This window comes from Cnephaeus nilssonii (assembly GCF_951640355.1).
Source record: "Cnephaeus nilssonii genome assembly, chromosome: 11".
Taxonomy (NCBI): Eukaryota; Metazoa; Chordata; class Mammalia; order Chiroptera; family Vespertilionidae; genus Cnephaeus; species Cnephaeus nilssonii.
This window is the reverse complement of record NC_137082.1, coordinates 4,615,117-4,638,208: the sequence shown is the minus strand read 5'-3', so window position 1 is coordinate 4,638,208 and position 23,092 is coordinate 4,615,117. Positions and strand designations below refer to the sequence as shown.

The 23,092-nt window shown below is 47.9% G+C and overlaps 1 protein-coding gene across 1 annotated transcript in view; it reads left to right on the top strand.

Moving 5' to 3' along the window:
- Positions 1-23,092, top strand: part of ZNF831 (zinc finger protein 831) — a gene marked incomplete at both ends in the record, with an annotated part of 55,181 nt that overhangs the window by 4,449 nt on the left and 27,640 nt on the right. Inside the window, 2 exons of the mRNA XM_079785136.1 lie at positions 227-354; positions 11,658-11,809. Coding sequence (XP_079641262.1) covers positions 227-354; positions 11,658-11,809 — 280 coding nt within the window. The remainder of the gene's footprint in view (positions 1-226; positions 355-11,657; positions 11,810-23,092) is intronic.

The following is a 23,092-nucleotide window of genomic DNA, read 5'->3' as shown; positions in this document are numbered from 1 at the left end:
CCGTTCCCCAGGCCTCCAGGAGCACCACGCATCTGGGCTTTCCTCTGCGGACCCAGCCGGCCGTCTGTAGGCCCCGCCCAGGGGCGCTTACCCTGTTTGGCGATGCAGCACTTCTGTGCCTTGACGCCCCCAGATGGGTGTCCTGTGTGCAGAGACAGAGCCCTTAGGATTGTCCCCACCAGAAGGGCTTTGAGCAATATGATGCCAACGTGCCTGGTATTTTCAGCTCTCCTGCCCAACAGCCCCAGGGATGACATCCGGAGACCCGGGGGCTGAGCCAGGATGGACGAAGGGACCGCCTCGGAGGAGGGCGAAGATGTGCCGGGGGAGCAGCAAGCAGAAAGCACCGAGAAGGTAGGTGTGTGGCCACCGCTGTCCTTTCCTCATGTGCCTGTCCTGTTGGTAACTGCAGACCCTGGTCTCACTAAACCCCAGGAAAAACACCACACGGCATTCAAAAGGCGCCTCTGTGCTCCAGGGAAAGGGTGCCTGCCCGGGGCTGGGGTTTCGAGGGGACAGGACTCGGCTGGTCCCCACAGCCCTCTGGCTGTGTAGTTTCAATGGCACCTTCCCAAGGCCAGGGCCCCAGTGCATATTTGAAATAACTGACTTGGACCACACCCATCCAGGTTAAGTCCCGAAGAGAAAGCGTGTTAATAATTACAGCTTTTACTGCTTTTTTAATTATGCAAGCGATGCAGGTCTTTTGCAGAAAATTAGAAGATACAGATGAACAAAGAGAAAACAATAAAACTCCTGGCAATCTCTCCACCAGAGACAGTCAGTGTCAGCGTTACATGCCCTTCTAGACTGTTCTCTACCACGTGCACACGCACAGTGCACAGGCAGACGTGGCGGGTGTGGGTTTTAATACCATTCTTTGATTGTCTTGCTCCTTTACTCATAACCCTCCATGCTGTCATGGCGCATGAGTTAGAAAGCCCGCTCTTGATCCAGCCCCTGCCCTCTCCAGACCCCCACCAAGCTTTCGGTCTCCTTTCCACACACTCCACCTCTCCCACTCGGTGACCTGGTGCGGTGTCGCTGGCCCTCTCCCATTCTCTAATAGGACTCTGACCCCATGTCCCTAAGACCCTCCGGCCCCCGGCAGCCTCCCCTTCCAGGCACGCTCAGCCTCTGCACCCCACGACTGTCAGTCTGTGATCTGAAGCCTAGCTATGCTTCAAGAGGCAACGCAAACTCCTGACTCTGCCCTGCAGCGGCTCAGCCCTCCGTGGCTGCAGGCACCCACTTCTGAGGCCCAGCCCCTGCTCTGAGTGTCTGCCAGGACCAGGAGTTCAGAGTGGCCATCGCCGAGGGCTGTTCGGTACAGGGCACTGCACCATGACTCCCCACTTTTCTCAAGAGGAAACTGAGACTCACAGAAGTCAGGTGACCTCCCAGGGGCCTGTATGCCAGATAGCGGCCTGCCCCAGGGTCCCCGCCCTCAATGGGCACCAGAGTTGCCTGCAGTTTCCTGGCGTTTCCTGTGATGTTGGGTGGAACTCAGTGGGTCTGGGGGTGGGGGCTGAGGGTCTGCTTTCCTGACATCCCTGGTGAAGCTGGTTTGCTGACTCGCAGCGTCCTGAGGAGCCACACTTCTGTCCAAATCACATCCTGTCCTTCCAGGCGCCCGCCATCTCTCTGACCCAATCTCCCGCCGCTTTCTCCTTTTTAAAGACTCGGGTGGTAAATGGGGCTCACCCCAAATAATCTCATCATTTTACTGTACCCGCAATTACTCCTGCAAAGTCCTTTTTTCCATGGAAGGTAACATATTCACAGGACCTGGGGATTAAGGGCTAGGCAACATTCTTCTGCTTGCCACTCTAACCATTCATCTGTCCGTCCATCCATCCACCCACACACATGTGACTGTAAGTATGCATATAGATAAGGTGTGCCAAAAATGTATATACTTTGACAGCTGATAACTCACTTAATGTTTACTCCTTTTCAGGTTTAACTGATTTGAAATAATAGGTGAAGCCAGACTAAGCTTTGAACAAAGAAAATTTATCGTAAAGTGCCACTATTTTTTTTATGGGGGATACATAAAAGATAAGGTTTATAGCACAAAACTGGCAACAGTCAATGAATTGAGGGCACATAAATACCAAACGAAATGATTCTTGATGTTTGTGATTCCATTGCATTGCGTTATCAGCAGTGCCTGGACCAGAATGGTCATCAGTTCAAAAACATGGAAATGATTTTTAAAAAAAATCATTCCTGTAGATTCTTTTAAATCTTCAAAATGAACTATATGTTTATAAACACTGACTTTATAATCATTCAAAGTGCATATACATTTTTTGGGGGACATCCTGTATGTCTCAACTTATATATCCATCTCTATCATCTATCAACCTGTGTGTTCTCTCCTCAAGAAAGAAGCCTATATTTTTAATTCAATTTCCCATTTTACTTCAGTTGTCTTAATGTTCTATAGAAAACGAAATACTGCCCTAACCAGTTTGGCTCAGTGGATAGAGCGTCGGCCTGAGGACTGAAGGGTCCCAGGTTCAATTTCAGTCAAGGGCATGTACCTTGGTTGCGGACACATCCCCAATAGGGGGTGTGCAGGAGGCCGCTGATCGATGTTTCTAACTCTCTATAAAAATCAATAAAATATATTTTAAAAAATAAAATAATTTTTAAAAAATTTTTAAAAAAAGAAAATGAAATATTGTACTGGAGATCCCCCTCCAGGCCATTGCTCATAGAGAATGGTGAGCTTTCTGTACCAGAATATCTGTTCTCTTTTTTCTTGTTTTGGAAAATAAAACATAAAATAAAATACAGGAAAGCTCAGAAAATATATGACAGACTCCTGGGTAATGATCCAGTGTGAACAAATGTTAACATTTTGTTATATTTGCTTCTGAGCCTTTAAAAAATCACATAAACTGTTACTTTATACATTAAATGTTATGCAAAATAAAAGAAATAAAACACAGAAGATAATGATGTAGTTTTATGTATTTGGCACTAATTTTTTCAATCCATGTTCTCATACTTGGAAAATTGAGGTATCCACTACTTACATATAATAATGTTGATTTCTGTCTTTAAAATATGTATATAAATATCATGCTATAGTTATTGTCCTGCCTGACTTTAAACTCAGTATTGTGTTTCTGAAGATATAGCCATGCTGCTACATACAGCTCAAACTTATTCCCTTAGTTGCTGTAGAGTGCTCATCTCATGAGTACAACATTTCATTTATTTCCAAAATGTTTGACTTATTTTGCAATGAGCATGCGTATGCATGCCTCCTTAGGCACAGTGCAAGAGGTGTTCTAAGAATATACTTAAAAGTGGAATTGCTAGATGATAAAGTAATCACATTTTCAACTTTACAAGTTATTACCAAGTCCCTCCACAATGGCTGTGCCATTTTCCTCCTCTGGGAGCAAGCGGCAGCCCTGCGCTCACTTTCTTACTAAGGTCTGTTATTAGCAGATGTTTAAGGGCTTTGCCCATCCAGAATTTGTAGGATTCTGTACCTATTTTAGATCTGTCTATACATATAGATCTGTTATATACATATGTATACATATTCTGTAACTATTTTAGATCTGTCTATATTATTTGCCTGTTATATACATATAATAGAGGCCTGTTGCATGATATTCGTGCAAGAATAGGCCTTCCTTCCCCTGGCTTTGCTCCCAGCTGCCCGGGAGCCAGCACGTCCTCACTCGCTGCCGGAGCAATGCTCCTATAGCTCCCTCCAATGGCCCCCTCCTCCTTATAGAAGGTTTCCCGCCCCTCCCGGCCACTCCACGCCTGCATATGCAAATTAACCCGCCATCTTTGTTGGGTTAATTCGCATACTCACTCCTGATTGGCTGTGGGTGTAGAGGAGGTACGGTCAATTTACATGTTTGTCTATTATTAGGTAAGATGTAGAGAGGTCTGTGTTCCACTAGAGGCCTGGTGCACGAAATTTGTGCACTGGGGGGTGTCCCTCAGCCCAGCCTGCACCCTTTCCAATCTGGGACCCCTCAGGGGATGTCTGACTGCTGGACAGTCAGACATCCCTGGCAGTCGGACATCCCTCTCACAATCCAGGACTGCTGGCTCCTAACCATTTGCCTGCTTGGCTGCCTGATTGCCCCTAACCACTCTGCCTGCCAGCCTGATCGTCCCCTAACTGCTCCTTGCCAGCATGATTGACACCTAATTGCTCCCCTGCCAGCCTGATCATCCCCAACTGCCCTCCCCTGCAGTCCTGGTCGACCCCAACTGCCCTCCCCTGCTGGCCATCTTGTGACAATGTGGGGGCGGCCATCTTGTGATGACATGGGGCGCCCATCTTGTGACAATGTGGGGGTGGCCATCTTGTGACAACATGGGGGCAGCCATCTTGTGATGCGAGGGCGTGAGGGTCAATTTGTATACTACCTCTTTATTACATAGGATTAGGAATCCATTGGGCTTTTATGATTTATGGATTGATGTCTACCTAGAAAATTATCAGGCCTCATTCCTCAAACACTGCCCTTGCCCTGTTCTCTCTCCTCTCTTTCTGGAACACTAAAATAATGTATCATAGGTGTCCTCAGTCTTCCACGCCTCTTTTTTTTTTTTTTTTTAATCCTAATTCAAGGACATTGTTCCACTGATTTTTAGAGAGTGGAAGAGAGAGGGAAAGACAGAGAGAAATATCAATGTGAGAGAAACACATCAATTGGTTGCCTCCTGTACGTGCCTTGACCAGGGTCTGGGCTGGGGAGAAGCCTACATCCGAGGTCTGTGCCCTTGACTGGAACCGAACCCAGGATCCTTTGGTCCATAGGCCAATGCTCTATCCATTGAGCCAAACCGGCTGGGGCTTCCATTGCCTCTTAACATCTATTTTCAATAACTTTGTCTCTCTGTGCTATCATCTCCATGCTTTGTTCAGATCTATCATTTAAATTTTACTAATTTTCTTAATCCACTGACTTATTTTTGAAAAGCTCTGCTGAAATATATTGAATTTCAATATTATGCATAATTAAAATATGCAATTTAGTAAGTTTTGATATATGTGCACACCTGTGAAACCAATAACACCATCAGGATAATGAATGTGCCCCTATCCACAAAAGTTCCCACGTGTCCCTTTGTGAATCCTGCCTCATGCTCACCTGGCACCCTCCCATCCCCAGGTAACCACTGATGTGCCTGCTGTCACTATAGCTTAGTTTACTTCTTCTAGAATCTTATAGAATATGTGCTCTGTTTCTTGGGGGAGGGGACACTGGCTTTTCAGGTCCATTCATGTTGTTGTGTGTATGAATAATTCATTCCTTTTATTGCTAAATAAGGTAGATATGTCAGAATTTGGTTATATAGTCACTTGTTGGTAGACATTTGGTTTGTTTCAGTTTGGGGCTGTTAAAATAGAATGACTATTCCTCTAGATATCTTTGTGTGGGTTATGCTCTCAGTTTTCTTGGGTACATATCTAGAAGTAGAATGGATGAAACATATGGTAGATGCATAATTGATTATTTAAGAAGCTGCCAAACTATTTTCCAAGGTGATTGCATCGTTTTCGTTCCTACCAGCAGTGTGGGGAGTGCCAGCTTCTCCCCATCCTTACCAACACTCAGTGTGGCCATTCTTTTTCATCTTTACTCGTATTTTCAATCTTTTCAAAAAACACACTTGCCAGTTTGTGCCTGACAGCACCCACATGGGAAGTCTCAGCTTATCTGACTGTGTCCTGTGCTAGCTCTCACTAATGGTGCCTGGTTTCCTGGTTTGTTCTCAGAGTTTTGGCGGTGAGCTGAGATTTTTGGGACTTCGAGAGTTGGCTTGGAGGTGGGTGTCTTCAGTGGTGACATGCTTCACCTCTGCTGGGTGCCTCTGGTCACTTACTTTAAAGAAAAGTCTTGGTTTTAGGTTTCTTCATGCCACTGGGCAGTGAATTCAAATTGTAAGCCCATGAGAAGACTGTCTTCTTGTTATAAAATAAACAGAAGAGACTTTTGCCCCCTCTGCTCTGTGAGAAGGTTGGAGTTTTTATGTCCTCGGAACAGGTGGTGGGGGTAGGTAATGCCAATGGTCTTGATCCAGCATCTAGAAGGGTTCAGCAATCTGGAGAAAGCACTATGCGTAAATTAAATAAAAGTCCAGAGACGAAACATAATTTTTGGAAGGCATTATAGGGGGCCAGAGGAGCTTGGCTAAAGAAACCAAGTTCTCCTTGTCTCAGGACCCCTTGCTTTTTATTAGCACGATTTGTCTGAAGGTGAGGTAGATATACACATCAAAGGGTAGGGTTTCCTATACAGAGTCCATTGTCAGGTTTGGGAGAAACTTCCTTTGGCTGTTCAGGTGTTTGGCCAGTAGGAGGCAATAACATGTAGATTAAGATGCCCTGAGCTGTCTGGCAGTAGACAATCAATTTATGTATCCTTTTCAGGTTTGGGGAAATGCCTTTAGCCATTCCCAACAGGCGATAACATATGTGACTCAGCCCTTGTTGAGTCCCCAAGTTCCATCAACCTTTTGATGAAACTCTTGCAATTATGACATGCTGGAATTGGCTTCTGGCAGGTAGGGTGTGTTATTGCCCACATGTTGAGGGGATGACCCTCTGAGGTTTCTGCTTTGTGTAGGAGTGGACTCTCACCTGGGATAGAGTCTGGGTTTCAATCCTGCACCCTTCATCCCAGCAGACCATGCAAATGAAGGACCAAACTCACCTCAAATGCCCACAGAATGACAAAGCTCACTTACCTTTCCAGGTTTCTGTTTCCATTGGGGTTTTGACTTATAAGTGTATCTTACCTTCTAATCAGAACACCAATGCATTTCATCGTGTTAAACATTTTCCTGTTTAACACATCTGAGTTGTGCTCAGTGCGAGGGTGGGTGTGGCCGCCGTCAATCAGGGGAGCTGCTGTGGGAAACGGTTCTTATTTTCTAACCTTGTTTATGATTCTCTTGTCATCAAGAAGTGGTAATTTTGATGTAGGCAAGTGGAGCTACCTTTTCCTTTATAATGATAACTTTTGGTCTTGTTTAAGAAATCTTCTCTTACTCTCAATCATAAATACAAAAAATGCATTCTCTTGTGTTCTCTCTGTGTAACGTAAGGAAGGACCTATTTTTGTTCATATAAAAAACTATGCATGGGTCAAATTGGGCTCTTGACCAGTTTTTGTATGCCTTTGTGAGTGACGCATGGCTTCTACGTTTTTGAAAAGATACATATAAATATACACGCACACACTCATGTGTACATGAAGAATATGTGTCAGAGATTGTGTGTCACCTGCAAAGTCTAAAGTATTTATTATACTCATTACCTGGGCCTTTATACAAAAAGCCTGCAGACTTCTGGATTAATCACTTTTTTTTCTCTCACTTATTTGCTATATTTTAACTCCCCACTTGTACCTGGAGTTTTGGGGGGCCCTCCATTCTGTCTCATCCATCTCTTTGTTTGTTGTCAACTCCAAATACCACACTCATGTAAATGGCTGTTTCCATCATGAGAGTACGTGAGCCAAAGGACGGGAGTAGAGCGCAGGCTCCGTCCTCAGAGTGGGACTGGGGAAACAGGGAGGTTCGGACTCCATGCCTCCTTGCCCGACGTTAACTAGAGGCACAGAAATGCAGAGAGCTCTCGAGTGCACCTCCCTGCCCCAGAGAAGCGCTGGACTGTGGAATTGGATTTCATTGATTAATTTGTAACTGTGGGCCGTGCCCTACGGAGCATGAAACACCTGAGCCTTGATCTGGGAAGCTCCCGGCAAAGGGATCAATGAGTGGTGAAGTCCCAGGAGCACGGAGGTGATGGGAGGTGATGGGGGAGAAGGCTCTCCCTGAGCCCTGAAACATGCCCTCATCCCTGAAGAGGAGAGCAGAAGAGAGAACCCTGGCCGCCGCGCACACCCTTCCCCTAATTGCTGGTGTCTGCGTTACAGCACGAGGCCTCTGGGGGGAGGGGTGTCTGCTCACTTGGCCATGACGCACGTTCTTGTTTGGCGGGGTGGCACTCTTAGTAACGAGAGCACCGTTTCCGAAGTGAGATGGAGACACACACCTGGAGGTGTGGCGGCCACTACTACAGGCACCGGAAGCTTTCACTGCGGTCCTGGCCCTGCTTTGTGGGAGCCGGAGGGCCCTTGTTATTCCTTGTGGGGTCAAGAGAGGAGGGTGAGAGGAATCCTACGAACATATTCTTTCCCCGATGAGCTTGTGAGAAGCAGGGGTGTACACCTGTGGGACCCTCTCCTTGGAGGAGGGCAGGGCGGGCTTGAGGAGGTAGGGTGGTCAGTGGCTTTCAGCCGGCGTCAAGGTACATGACAAACACCTGGGCCTGCTCCTTCTGTGAGCTTCCCACTGGACTCCAGGTAACATGGAGCCGTCGGGGTCCCTGCTGAAGCTGCCATGGGGTAAGAAGGCTTTTTTCTGAATGTTCTCCCATGAGTCTGTAAACAGAGGTTCCTTGCTGGTCTTACATCTGAGTCCACGATCCAGGCTCTTGGAAGACCGACAGAGAGGGACGAAGACAGTGGAAGCTGTGCCGAGCGGAGGAGTGATCTTTAAAACGTGGACTTCAAATGGCAGCTTATGTGTTTTGTGTTGTTTTTAAGTAAACCACCATTCAGGCCAGCTAGAAGTAGCAAATTAGACACAAATACAGAAATCCAGACTGATCTCAGAAACACGGCCGTGAGTGAAAACAAAGTGAGAAAAAGATGTCTCTGTGGTCAGTGTCCCGCACAAGCGCCGCACACATTTAGAAGCACGTGAGCTATTGAAGGGTGCTTATTCAACACCCCAGGGGTGGGATCAGAAGGGAAGAGGGGAAAACACTTGAATGGTGTCTGAGATTGGGCTCCCTAGAAGCAGAGCCTGAGGGGAGGTTCTTGTATGAATGGTTGATGGAAGGAGGGCTCTCAGGAGGCTGGTGAGTGAGAGCAGCAGACCAGGGCAAGGGGAGATGTTGGTGAAGATGTGCTGCTGGGTGTCCAGTCCTGCCGGACCCCATGGGGAGCTCTGGAGTGGGGAATGCATAGTAGAGACTGTCCTGCTCGGAAGCCAAGGGACTGAGCAGTCGGCCTTTCCCGGGGGCGGTGTGTGTGTGTGTGTGTGTGTGTGTGTGTGTGTGTGTGTGTGTGCAAATTCCCTCAGGCCTCTCCAGGCAAGATGCTCCCATCTGCCAAGGGCAATTCCCTAGGGAAGGGAGTGAGTGAGTTACTAGTAGCCAACACTCCAGCAGCCGGGCCTGGGTGTGCAGCCTGGTGGAGGCGAGGCTGCCAGAGGCTGTGTGATTGGTGATCGCCAGCTTGCAGCCCCTGCTTCACCCTGGCTGCTCATTCCCAGGGCCATGCTGCTCCAGGAGGGGCTGCCCGAGAAGGTTCTGGGAGAAGCCAGCAGAGAAGGAGACAGACCCTCCCATGACTAAGCAAAAGAGTGCTTTGAAGACAATGCCAAGACCTACTTGGGCTCCCCCTAAGGGCAAAGGGTCCAAATTTCACCCTAACAAACTCTGAGTTCAGCGCTGGCCTCTTCCAGCAGAATAGGCTTCTAGCTATTTCATTGAGTGGAGTGCTTCGATCCTACATTTTCCAAAAGCAAAACCTCCCTGCAGCTCAAGCTGTGCAATTCTTAACACCTGCAAGCGCCTGGCAGCCACCCACTGATGTGGGGGCAGAGGTGACTGCAGCATGAAGAATTCTCCACGTGACCCTGCACCTTCCTTCCTTTCTTTGTCTCTGCACTTTGAGATCACGTTTGTCCCCCCCAACCCCCCAACAGCAGGAGCCCCCACTGGTTCAGGCTTTGTGATGATGCAGCCCTGTTGCTTCCCACCCTGGCTCAGATAGCGGTTTCAGGAAGCTGTGATCTCGGCAAGCAGGGACCCCTGGGAATAATGGCTCCTGCCCAAGGCCAGGAAGGCAACTGTGCCCTATAAGTGGCACCTCTCCTAAACCCAGACACCAGGAAAGATGAACAGGAAGTCCCTTTCTCATTGTTGCTGCAGTCAAAATCAGTGCCCGAGGACACTGCATTCGTTCTGCAGACCTGATTTAAAATTCTGCCAGCGCCCGGGCGCTCAGGGGACTGCGGCTGGATGTTGGCAGAGGCTCAGACAAACGAGAAAGCAAAATGGCCAAGCAGGTTGCCCCCCCTCCCCCCCCCCCCCCCCCCCCGCCAGCCAGGTGTTCTGAGGAGTGTCGTGGGAGAAGGATTCTTGTGAACTGAGGATTTATAATGGAATGAGTCCTTGTGGCTTGACCAGGCAGCTAGAAGCGGGGTAGAGACCCTTTTAATGAGCTGACCACTCATGGGGACCTCTGCAAAGTGGTCCGGAGCCCTGGATGAAGAGTTTAGCTCCCAAGTGGCCACCCGGTCTGTGAGTCTCAAGGCACCTGGCAGCTGCTCTGCATCTCAGTTCTTCCCCCTGCAACACGGGGCGCTAGACTAACTTGCTGGTCTGCTTTTACTTGCACGTTCCTATTAGTGACAAGTTGTGAGCCTGCACTCTAATAAGTGCATACTAGTAACTGTTCATTTACAAATGCTACATATGTGGCCAGGCAAAAATCACCACTGGTCAAAATTACCCTTAAAATTGTTTAGTTAGGCCCCATGCTGAAGTCATACTGTTTGTTCAGTTAGCTCTTGCTCTCTAACAACCCAAAACAGAGGATTAAAATGATAGCATTTATTTAGCTTGCAATTCTATAGGGAGGTGTTTCAGGCTGGGCCCAGCTGAGTGGTTTTTCTGATGTTGGCTGGGTTGGCATATGTGTCTGTGGGCAGCAGCCGGGGCTGCCAGGGACTGGATGGGCTGGAGGCCACCCCCAGCGATGGGGCCTGTCTTGGCTCCATGGGTTTCTCATCCTCCAGGAGGCTAGCTCGGGTGCGTCCTCCCAGCACAGGCAGAGCAGAACATGCATTATGCACATTACAAAGGACGTGCAACAATAGACATAAGAATGTCTAGATGAAAAGAACTATAAACAGAAGCTCTAGAATTCTCTTTCCCTGTGGTTCCTTGGCCCTCTCCTTTGTTTTGGAGGTTAGCCAGATGATATGGAAGGCTTCTCTAGATGGAATGTCTGTGATGCTCATTTTTTTTCCAAAGGAGATCCTTTAGACCCACACCGTCCAGTATGGTAGCCATGAGCCATATGTGGCTATATAAATTCATCAACTGAAATAAAATGTAAAACTCAGTTTCTCAGACACTAACTATATTTCAAACACTCAGTAGTTTTGTGGTTAGTGACTACTACTGCCTCGGTCAATGCAGATTACAGAACATTTCCATCATTGCAGAAATTTCTATTTGATAGCCTGTTTATTAAGGAGTCAAGACTATTTGTCCCAGTCTTTAATTACAGCACATATTATGTGCTACACAGCACGGGGAGCATTTTATGAACACTATCTCATTTAATCTCTAAAACAGCCTCATGAATTAGGTCCTATTATTGTGCCCATGACATGGAGGAAAAACGAGGAGAGGAAAGCTGAGGAGTTTCTAAGAGCTGACAAACAGAGGTCAGCCCTCTGTTCTCCCAGGGACCTGGGTTTTATTGTCTGAGCATCACTGTTTGGGGATGTTGTGTGTATGAGCTTCTGGACACATGCTCCCAAGACTGGTCACTGAGTGTGTGCTTCTCTATCCACAGGTACAGAGGGAGTTTCTTGCAGGGTCGAGTTCGACTCAGAGCGAGTAGACTACGCAAGCCACTCCGGGTGCTGAGAAGAGACTGCCACCCTCCCCCACTCGAGGGGCTGGACCCACGCAGGACCCTAGGCCAGGCTTCTTCTGAAATGGCAGGTAATGCTCTCCTTGAATCCATGTTGGGCGTGAAAAGGCACCAGGCTACTGGGGATGCAGGGTGAGCAGGAAAAAACCACCCTTGCCCTCAGGAGCCCAAAGTCCAGCAGGGGTACAGATGATGTCACAAAGGTGTGACATTTGTGGGACAGTCAACATGACCCTAAACTAGTGGACAGGGTACCCGTGAGATTGATTGAGAATCCAATACTGAGAAGTTGACAGACACCCTTGAGCACTGGGCACAGGTTTCCCACAGGACCTAGGAAACGGGAGTCAGAACTCTTGGTGTGTCTACCTTCCCACATCTTTAAAAAAGTCGACTCGGTTCTTTCCACCGGACCATTGTGAGGCTGAAATAGGTCAGTGGATGGGCTTGCCTGTCCATGTGAAATGGAAGAGTAAGTAGTTATTATGTGTTAAGAGCTGCAGGAACACTGCTTACATATGAAGCGGTAAGAGGTCCACTCTTCATGCTCGGAAATAAATAAAGGATGAACTAATGGAGACTGCTTCCTGGAACATGGGCTATTTTAAGTTGCACTCACTGGGCAACCAGCACAAGTTACTTAACTTCTCTGGACCTCAATTTTCTCTCCCCTTCTCCCCTCTCCCCAGCAGTAATGAGTCTGGTCTTAGCCTTGCTTACAGGGTGTTGACTGGGGAAAATGAAGACCATCTGTGAAAAGGCTGCAAGGTCCCATCTGGCCAGCAGTGACTGAATACCATCTTTTTGTGGCTGATTGTTGTCTGTTTGGCTCAAGGGCTGACCATGGGCTCTGTCTGGTGGCTGAAGTTTTGCTCCCTGGGGACACTTCCTCCTCCACCTTTGTTTAGCTCCAGTGCCTGGGGCACTGGAGTTACTTTCCTGCTCCCCCTCCACTCCCAACCCCCATCCCTCAACCCCCAAAGCCTGTTCTGGTAGGCAAGGACAAAGATTGGTTTCTCAGTGAGAACTGAAATCAAGGTAGATATTTGCTCAACTGGATGGCCAATTGTGGACAGAAAAGCACTGTGTTTGTGGCATGTGGAGGGTTAAGATCATGTGGGCGAGGCTGGGATGAGGTGGGAAAAATACCATCAAGGAACCCATCTTTGCCCTTTCTTCGTTATCTGTGTCCCTCATCCTTAACTCCATTCCTTTCCTCCTTCTCAAATAGATACGGCCAATGGAATTGCCCATTGGGGTGTGCTTGGGTGAACCCAGCCCTCAACCAACCCAACAGTTGTCCCAAATGTCAGAGCTTTCCCACTAGCTCTCTTCCAAGTACCTTAATAGGGCCAAGTCAATCTGTCCCTGCAAACTTGCCTCAGCCTCTATATTTACATTCTTAAGGCCCACACTATGTATCAAAAGGGAGAAAAGGAAACACCATGCTCTTGATAAATGTACAGGATGAAGACAGCCACCCTTTGCACAAATCTCTTTGGGAATGACGTTGGCAGTCAGTTAGCTTCCTCCTCAGAATGATCTGTCTATTAGGCTAGGCTGTCGATGTAGGTATTACCTACCCAATGGCTCAGTGTTAGGGCCAAGTAAGCTCCTGTGTGTAGTAAGTGCTTTGCAGACTCTAAAGCAGATGGGTGTTGGCTGTTACTATCTCCTGAGCATAATGAGCATGCAAGCATAAAGCCTGGCGTATGCCCGATGAGTGCCAGATGAATGGGGGGGACACGTGGTAATAATGGTCTCTGTCGTCTAGTGAAGGAGAAGGGCAGTGTTAAGGGAGGAACCCAAAGGGGAAACTTTCTTGGGAGAGACATGGCTTCTTCTGGAAGTTCAGGTCCGGGGAGAATAGGACAGAGGTTTTATGAACTGTGGAGTGGTGAGTAAAGGCTCGGGGGTGAGAACAGGGAATCTGGGGAGGGCGGATTGAGTTCAGGCAGGCTGGTGTGCGCTGTTGTCCATGGAAGACTTGGGGAGCCATTGAAGCCACTGTTCCTAGGGTTGCTGAAGAAATTGCTGGAAACTTGGTGGCTTAGAACAAGAAGAATCTATTATCTTACAGTTCTTGCAGGTCGGGAGTCTTGCACTCCCTCCAAAGATGCTCGGAGAAGAAACTTCCTGTCTCTCCCAGCTTTGGGTGGCTCCAGGCATCCTTGGCTTGTGGTAGCATCACTCCAGTCTCTGCTTCTGTCTTCCCATGGCCTTCTCCCCTGTGTTTCTGTGGATTGTATCTCCCTCTGTCTTTCTAAGGACACTTGTCATGGGATTTAGGGCCCACCCTAAATCCAGGTTCATCTTATCTTGAGATTCTTCATTTAATTCCATTTGCTAAGACCCTTTTTCCAAAGCCACAGTCACAAATTCCATGGGTTATATCTTTTATCCTGGACATATCTTTTTGTGGGGGCTTCAACTCAACCACTATAGCATTTTTACAACTTTCCCCCATTTGCAATCTAACAGAAGTGACCCCAACATGTGTTTCTAAGTGAAAGGGGCCACGGCACACATGTACATTCAGTGGACAGTGATGCATCTTGTCCGTGCTCTTATGTATGCAGTTTGGTTAGGAAAGTTGTATTTTTAAACCTAAATCAAGATATAATCATGGAAACGGAACCACTCAAGAAGAGTTGTCCAAGTGGTATAGGTAGTGTCCATCCTAAAGTGGGTGTGTTGGACCATGAGATACACTGGCTTCCTTTCCGGAAGAAGGCCCTGAGACAGGCTGCATAGTGGTGGGCAGAGCCTCCTTGTGTGGCTCTGTGGATTATGTTCGTAGGGGCTGAAGTCCAGTCACCACCCAGTTCGTCTGGCCTTGTGCTTTGGGTATGGGGCTATGTCAGCCCAAGGTGAGGACACCAGCTCCTCTGCCCTCCTCCCTCAGGGGGCACTCTTTCACACATCCTCCAGTCAGGGCCTCTTCCCAATGCACCCTGTGTGCTCAAGGAGACCCAGAGAGACTACTGAGGAAGCCTCTGAATTTCATTGTCCTTTTCACCCCTTTTTCTCTTTAAAAGCTCTTCTCAAACAGTTCCTGCCCCTCCCTCATGTGGAGTCTCCAGTGGAGATCTGGAGACTCCTTATACACTGGGAGAAACTCCACTTTTGTACACTCCTAGCCCAACATTGGCTGTCATACCCAAATCCTAAGCACAAACGGGATGCCAAAGGATAAAACTGGACCCAAACAGAAAAAAAAAAATCAGAAACAAAGTCTGAATGTGGAGCTAAGAAACAAGAGGCCCTCAGTAGTTCAAATTCTCCCTGGGAACGTAGTCCCAGTGTAGGTGACAATGTCACAGGAACAGCTAGAGTGGTGACAGATGTCTCTACCGGTACTTTCATGTTGATTATTTGAGCAGAGGTTGGGTCACCAGTGACCATTTTCAAGAGGCTCCCTTGGCCACAATTTGGGAAAACACTATGGCAGGTGTGGGCCTGCAGGATGTGGCCCAAGCATTGTCCCAGGGAATATTAATCACTCCTGCTCCTTAGTAAGTGTCAAGGGAACTGGGACGGCTGGTTGGTAAACCAGCAAGCCCTGTGGACAGGTCATGAATGGACATCATCACTTTGGAGGGTGGCAGAGTACCTTAAAATCAATACCGCCTAGAATCAAAGGGGCTTGGGGATTTTATTGTCAACATCATGCAATGCCAATATTTCACAGTGGAGGGACAGGCACTCTGAGAGTGTTGGTATTCCAAGACAAAATGCTGTAACTTCAAAAGCATTGAAAGGTGGGCCTTGGTTGTCCACCATTTACAATAAATGTTCTCGTCTCCTTTGACCTGGCAGGTAGTGGGTGGAGAAATCAGAGCTGGCTTCTCAGTGTGTGTGTGTGTGTGTGTGTGTGTGTGTGTGTGTGTGTGTGCTCGCGCACACCCATGAGTGTGCTTTCAAGTGCGTGCAAGTGTGTATATTTTTTTGGCAGGACAGTGATAGGTGATCTGTTTGGGGTGACCTGAGAGGCTGTAACTTGGGGGAATGTAATGAAATCCAACAGAGAAATTGAGAGTGATCTGTGGGGTGGGGATTTTCCAATCAAAAAGCAGGAAAAACCTTTTGCCGTGGTCCTCATAGGTCAACTAGAATCAGTAAAACATTGAAAAAATAAGTCGTCAGGAATACTTGTGTCCAGGGGATGCAAGAAAATGTTATAACTGATTCTCTGTCCTCTTTATTTTTGGAGAACCTTCCTGTCAATAATTTAGGAGGATGAGAGAGAGGGGATGTTATTGAAAAATATTTTTAAAAGGATGCTTAATTTCCCTCTCTTTTAAACTACTCTGATAGCTTGGTACTAATCATTTGAACAACAGATGGCTTGGCAGTGAAGTCATAAGCAAGCAGAAGGCCAGAGGAGTTATGAAGGATAAAGACCTAATGTATAATATTTTATAGTGGTTGGAGTCTTTGAGATTCTCCTGAGAACTATCTTTTTTTTTTTTTTAATCTAAATTCAGTTGTCTATCCCATCCAAGTTTCCAGCAAGGGGGTGGGGGAAACTGGAAGTTTCTTTTTAGATATCAAATAGAGTTGACTTACCAGATACCCCGGGATAAATATGAAAGTGGACAGGCAGGAGTATTGATATTTCAGAGAACATCTTTCCTCACCCACGCTCACTTCAGGATCAGGGCTGAGGTATGGCGTTAGGTGGATTTAATCCCAGAAGCGCAAGCTGCCTCATTGAAGGAATTGGTAAGAGAAGGTTCTTAGATATCAAATACTAAATGTTCCAAGGACAGCAGCCATCTACTTGAGGAAAAACCTTATAATCCAAGCATTCTTTATGGGGCACCCTAGTCAGAGGTTGGCTGGGGACACAATGATTGTCATGGAATAAAGACCTTCCCGAATAAATTGCTGATAAATTTATAAATTTAGTATCTCTCTCTATCTCTCTCTCTCCATGTCTTCTCTTTCTCTCTCTGTCTCTCAATCTCTCTCTCTCTCTCTCTCTCTCTCTCTCTCTACATCCCCCTCTCTCTACATCCCTCCCTCCCCTATTAGCATACATTCCTGCCCTTCAGGGTAATTTTCACATATAATGTACATTGACTGCCAAGTGACAAATCATGCTCAAAACATAGAATTTCATGAAGCTGATGGAAGTGACCACTGGGTTGATTCATACTCATTGGCAGAATCAGACCAGGTGACAAATGAACTAGAGAAAACTGATGAGAATAGCTTTTGGTTTCTTTATTTTTCAAGATAAATTCTTTTCAAAGTCCTCAATTCTTCACTACTTACCATAACATTTTTGGTCCCCATTGTGAATGAATTCATCCTTGGTGGCCTTTCTCAGTGGCAAAGATTTAAGTTAACAAGGACCATGTTTACCTATCTGACAGGCATCTCCACCTTTGTACCGGGTCCTGGCACCATAGCAGGACCTTGGTAAGTGTTGTTTTAATGCACAGCCGAATAGGCAGAAGTAGGCCTCTTACCTTGAGCTTCTGTCAAGGTCAGGCTCAATTGAAAGGACAACAAAACCAGCCCCAAGAAGACATGCAAGTATGTGGACAGATGCTCAATGTCATCAGCCACAAGAAAAGTGCAAATTAAACCACAGTGAGGTATGCCCACACCTCTCAGGTGGCAAACATCAAAACAGTGACAGCACCAAGTGCAGGTGAGGGTGTGGAGGCAGGCACATGGCATGTGAGTTACCACCTCAGTGTTACAGGTGAAAGTTCTGTAAAGATAGTTGAAGACAGTGACTTTGAACCTGAAGATGTGCATTTTGATGCCTTTTAATATGGATCCTCTCTTACCATCTAGTGGGATTCATTTCTAAAACCTGCCTTTTAGTCAAAACCACTTGCAGTCAAAATTATCTTTGAAAAATCTACAAATGCAATCCTAAGAGTATAGTTGGTGTCTACAACTGAGTGGAAATTTTCATGCACAATATGTTTAAGGACCACTGTGGTACAAGAGGAAAAAAGACCATCCCTAGAACTGCTTTGAAGATAAACAGCAAGTCCTCCTAATGAGCAGGGGAGTGAGGAGTTCTCATGTGCCCCGACTTCCCACGCAGTGTTTTTAGTGCTAAACCTCTAAAACTTGTGTGGCGTCTTAATGGATTGGTTTGTTGCCATGGGGATTAACCAAGATATTGAAGTGTGTCTTCCAGGTGGCATTGGGGCCAACATGTTTCAAAAGTCAGGGTTTAGGTTAAATATGTGAGGGGACCCTGCTGGGGTGGCTTCTCATCTCACGTGAACACCTGTCTTTCTGGCGCTCACTTAGAAACTGGCAGGGTTGGGGGGGGCAGGTCTCCACTTGGCAACTACTCCATGCCAACGTGAGCCAGCTAGTGTGGGTCAGCCAAAGACCATGGTTTCTAGCTTAAGGGGAAGTTCACTGAGTCTGGTCATGAAAATGATCTCTGTGATGTTTACTTCCCAAGTCAGCGTCTCACTTAAGAAGAGAAGCTTTGCAGGTGTGTGTGCATGCCCATTGCACACGTGTTTGCATTCAAGTGTTATTTTTCCATTAGAAAAAGCAATCAAAAACCCACACACTCATACAAAGTGGGTGGTACATCCATACACCTAATGAGAGCCTCTACCGCCTCCCTTTTGTTGTGGTTACACAATTCCTAATGAACCTCTCTGATGAGGTCACTGCACCGAAATGAATATGTACTTTTCTTTTCAATGTGGGGCACAGTGGGCGATGAACACAATATCATTGAATTCTGCTTGTGTTTCAAGTGAGACTCTCTGGACTCTGGGAGCTTAAAACTCATCAGCATACAGCCCTATTGCTGGTCTCCTAATATCACAGTTATTGACCCTGGGCTGCAAAAAAGAACTTCCTAATTAGATTTGTTCTGTTCTGTGTTTATAGGCACATTTCTTTCTCTCTAGCCGATGATATATCAGCCTTTATTTATTTTTTATTATTGAAATACTTTGTGTTAAAAGGACCCGCTCCATTAACTGGGACTTGTTCTATCTACTCCAGTGCTGGGATGCACTGAAACATTCCGTCATATGTTTCCTTCTCTGTTTCCTTAGAAACGCATTTGCCGATCTGAATGGGGAACATTGATGTGGTTGAGGTTAATTATTTGGCTTTTGCTGGGCACATTGGGACGTGCTGCGTCTGCTGGAACACAGACTAAAATTGGAACACGGAAGAGGAGAGAGTGGCCCTGTGCCCGGATGACACATCTGAAGTCATATTGATTGAGGGAGATGTTTTGTTGAATGATAAGAATGACACCGAGGTTATGGTTTTGTGATTTCCTGCAGCTGGCAGGCCTCGGAGCAGTAAACATGGTGAAGTTTGGGGCTACATCTCACAGTGAGATTCTAGAAAGTTCTCAATAACTAAACTGAGAGGGTATCTTCCAATTAGGAAGTTCGTCCCCCTTGACGCCCCCCAACAAACTTGTGACGAATGACCTTATTCCCATTTTGCTCACAGAGGAACCGAGACTCAGAGCAACTTGCTCAGGACCACAAGATGGTGGTCAACCAGCTTCCCAAATTCAAGTCAGTCCCTTGCACCTTCAGCCATGTCGCCTCTGCGTCCCCTACATGATTGTGGGCTTATGTTACCCTTTGGGCTCACGTACAGGAAATGTAAATATCATTTATTTTACTTTGTTTAAAGTTTGTTTTTTGTTTTGTTTTGTTGTTTTACAAAAAAACATAAGTACATCTATTTTTTAAAGAGAAACTGTTTATTGCCACTGAGGGCAGAAAATCAATATCGTGAGCCATTAAGAACACGTGACAGAATAAAAAACACTGGGAACAGTGCTTTTTGGTAAATAAGTCTAGCTAGAATCTGCCGTGGGCAAAAGGCATGGCCCTAGGTCCACTCCCGCTGCAGAAGGAGCTGGAAGTGTGAGGGTGGGGTTGGAGGGACATTAGCTCCCAGTTGAGACTTTCTTTTTTCCTTAATGAGAGAGGTTACAGGGAACAGCGTTCTCACTGTGTCACTCAGCGCTTTTCTTGAGAATCACCCCCACTGGCTGAGCCCCTCCCTGGGACCACCTCTCTGTCAGCAGGACCCCCGCTGCTGTATTGTCTCATCGAGACCTGAGTAGATTTAGACTCCATATCCAGCAGGTGGTGGTGAGGCCACGGATGATGTTCTGCAAAGATCCGCCCCCAGACCCTGCCTTCTCTGCCTCACTGGCTGGGGGTGCCAAATGGGGCTCTCAGGCAGCTTCAAACTCTGCCTTTCTTTTTGTCTGGTTTTTAATCCTCACCTGAGGATAGTTTTTCCCATTGATTTTTAGAGAGAGAGAAAAAGGGAGGAGGGAGAAGGGGAGAGATAGAGAAACATCTATGTGAGAGAGAGAGACATCAACTGGTTGCCTCCTGCACACGACCTGACCTGGGGCGGGGATCGAACCCGCAACTGAGGTTCATGCCCTTGACTGGGAATTGAACCCACAACCCTTCAGTGTTCCAGCTGACACTCTAACCACTGAGCAAAACTGGCCAGGGCCAAACTCTGCATTTCTAAGATTCTGAGAGGTTGACTGAGCCCGAGTCTGCTGTGGGTGTGCTGTGGGGGAGGGTGGGAGAGGGGGAGGGACTGGGTATCTACAGGCTTTGCAGACCTTGGTGGGTGGGCAGGCTCATCTTTCTCCTGAGAACAATGGGGAGGCATTGAAGGATTTGGGTGCAGGGGAGGAGGGCAGGAGCGACCATTCAATGTAGGCTTCAAAAAGGTCCCTCCAGGCACAGGGTGAGCAAGGATTGGGGTGGATGGGACAGGTGCAGGGTGGACGCTGGGAGTCTGACTAGAAAGCTCTGAGACAGGCCCAGCACCTCTGTGTTTAACAAGGACTTGGGAAAAGTCAGGCTCCACCTAGAGGAACAAAGACGCTGAGTCATACACTGCAGCCACGTGCTGCTTCCCTCAGCACAGGGAACAGGTGAATAGGCGCAGTTTGCTTTGACCACCACCCCATTCCCAATACCCCCAGATACATCCATTCATCCTGATGCCCTCAGCAGATAAAAGGACAGTTTGGAGTTTGGAGGGCATCTGCTAGATCATTATCTCTGCACGTGTGTGCGTGTGTGTGCATGTGTCTAACATGAATGGACCACACTGCACACTTCACTGTACAATTGTTTTTTCACTCAACAACAGTGCATAGCTTTCACAGTTGATACATATGACCTATCTCACCCTTGTAACAGGGTCTTTCTGGGGAAAATGCTCTGATTTATGTGGCCATTCTCCTGACAAGGGTAGTGGGTCATCTCCATATTTCACGGTTGAGTCTTGCTCCTTGGACCCTAACTCCATGGCCCGAGCCGTGGGTCTCCCCAGGGAAGACCCAGGGGCAGGAATTGCTGGGTCTTGGAGTCTTAGGCTGTTCTTTTAAAATGCATGCTTCCAAAGTGCCTCCCGGTTTACTTTCCCATCTGTAGCACACTAGAGTACTTCTTTCTTTATCTCATCAACCCTAAACCCCGGGGAGGGTGAAGAGTGGTACTTCTAATGCCCTTGGGCGGGAGGGCCTTTCTACCTGACCTTAAACACCCCCCCCCCCCCCCGCGGGGACCACTGTAGATAAAAACACAGAGGGATGATAAGACTATATTTTTTAATCACAGAGAAGTGAGTTTCTCTTGACCAAACTTTAAGTCCACTGGGGACATTTGATGTTCTCTCCAAATATTAATAGATTTGTTCCTCAGCCGAGGCACGATGTCTCAGGCTGCTCCCAGAGAGCCCGCCACTGCGAAGGACACAGAGCCACGCAGGGCTTCCTCTGTGCCTGGCCAATTCATTAGACCCGCTTAGCAACTGGCAGGAGAGATTAATTGATTTGCAGGCTTCTGAGCCCAAAGTGTTACTCGGCTAAATCCCAGAAGGCTCCGGCCGCCCGGGAGCTCAGGGGAGCAGCCACCAATAGGGGAGGCTTCAGTGAAAGGATGAGCAGTGTCCTCACCCCTCGTGGTAAACAGGGGCCCGAACGGGACTTTGTGGCCATAGCCCAGGCTCCTGGGACACAATGAGAGGCTCACAGGGCTGACGCCACAATATGTGAGCAATGTCTCCCTTTGTAAGCTTTCATTATCCCCAACAGACACCCCGAAATGGCGCTGCTGGAGGTGGGATTTCAACTCTGCACCCTGCCTTGAGAAGGACTTTTGGGCTGCACGGGAAAGAAACTCGATTCTAATTGGCCTGAACAACAACAACAACAACAACAAAACATTCATTATCTCCTGGGGCAGACAATGGCTTCAGGCTGGCTGGTGCCACTGATGACCCCGGGACTCAGTTTCTCCATCTCTTGGCTGGTCTTTCTTTTGGGTCATCATCTCCGGCTCCTCTGGTCCCTGCCCAGCTGCCCACACTCAGGCTGGCTTCTCATTGACCAGGGCTGGGCCTGGGTCTCTCCTGGACCCAGCCCGGGGATTTGAGTGGCTAGGACTGGGCCAAGCACCTGGCAGGGCGGGGGGCCGGGGTCTCTCTGCTCCAGCCCGGCAGGGAGAGATGGCTCCCACAGGAAGCAGGGGCAGCGCAGGTAAACAGCGGATGCTGCTGACTCACGCTTTAATGATGTTCCCTGCATCTGCGAGCAGCAGAGCCCCTCAGGCCCCTGAGAGGGGAGGAGTAGGAGGTGGTCTGAGCCTCTTCTCACAGAGCTTGGACAGGGTGGTGAACCGAGACACCTTTGCGAAACAGATTAGAGTCCCACAGCCCGAGGTGCCCACGCAATTACCGGAGGCCGTGCTGTGCCAGGCAGTGTGTGGGAGCAGGAAGCGAGGCAAATAAGAACATGACATGGCCCTTGTCCTTAGGGAGAGCCCAGTCTGGCAGAGGAGCCGGCACAGACTGGTAAACAAGTCATTACAAATGCAATGCGGTGAGCTTGCTGATGTGATTAAGCTCCCAAATGAGGGCTCCTGACAAGGCCGCGGGAGAGGGAGGGGGGGCTCGCATAAACAGCAACGCGGGGAGGGGCCGTCCCCCAGACCCCTCCACCCCCATCCTCAAGGCCCCTCCGTCCCCATCCCCAAGGCCCCTCCATCCCCATCCTCAAGGCCCCTCCATCCGGCCCCCTGCAGGGGGAGCAATGCCGGCTGTCCTTTATCATCCCTTTCCTTTCCTTCCGTGGATCACAGTTGTTTGCCACACACACTGAAATGCTGGAAATCGAGGCACACAGCACTTAGCTACTATTACTTATCTAAAATGCTAAGTGTCTCCCTTGGTGATCACTGATAGATTCCCGTCCAAATGGAAGGACAGGCTCTGAGTTCTGACTTCTGGGCAGACAGAGGGAGGCTGGGAAGGCCACCTGTCTGGGCACGAGGGGCTGGTCCAGGAGG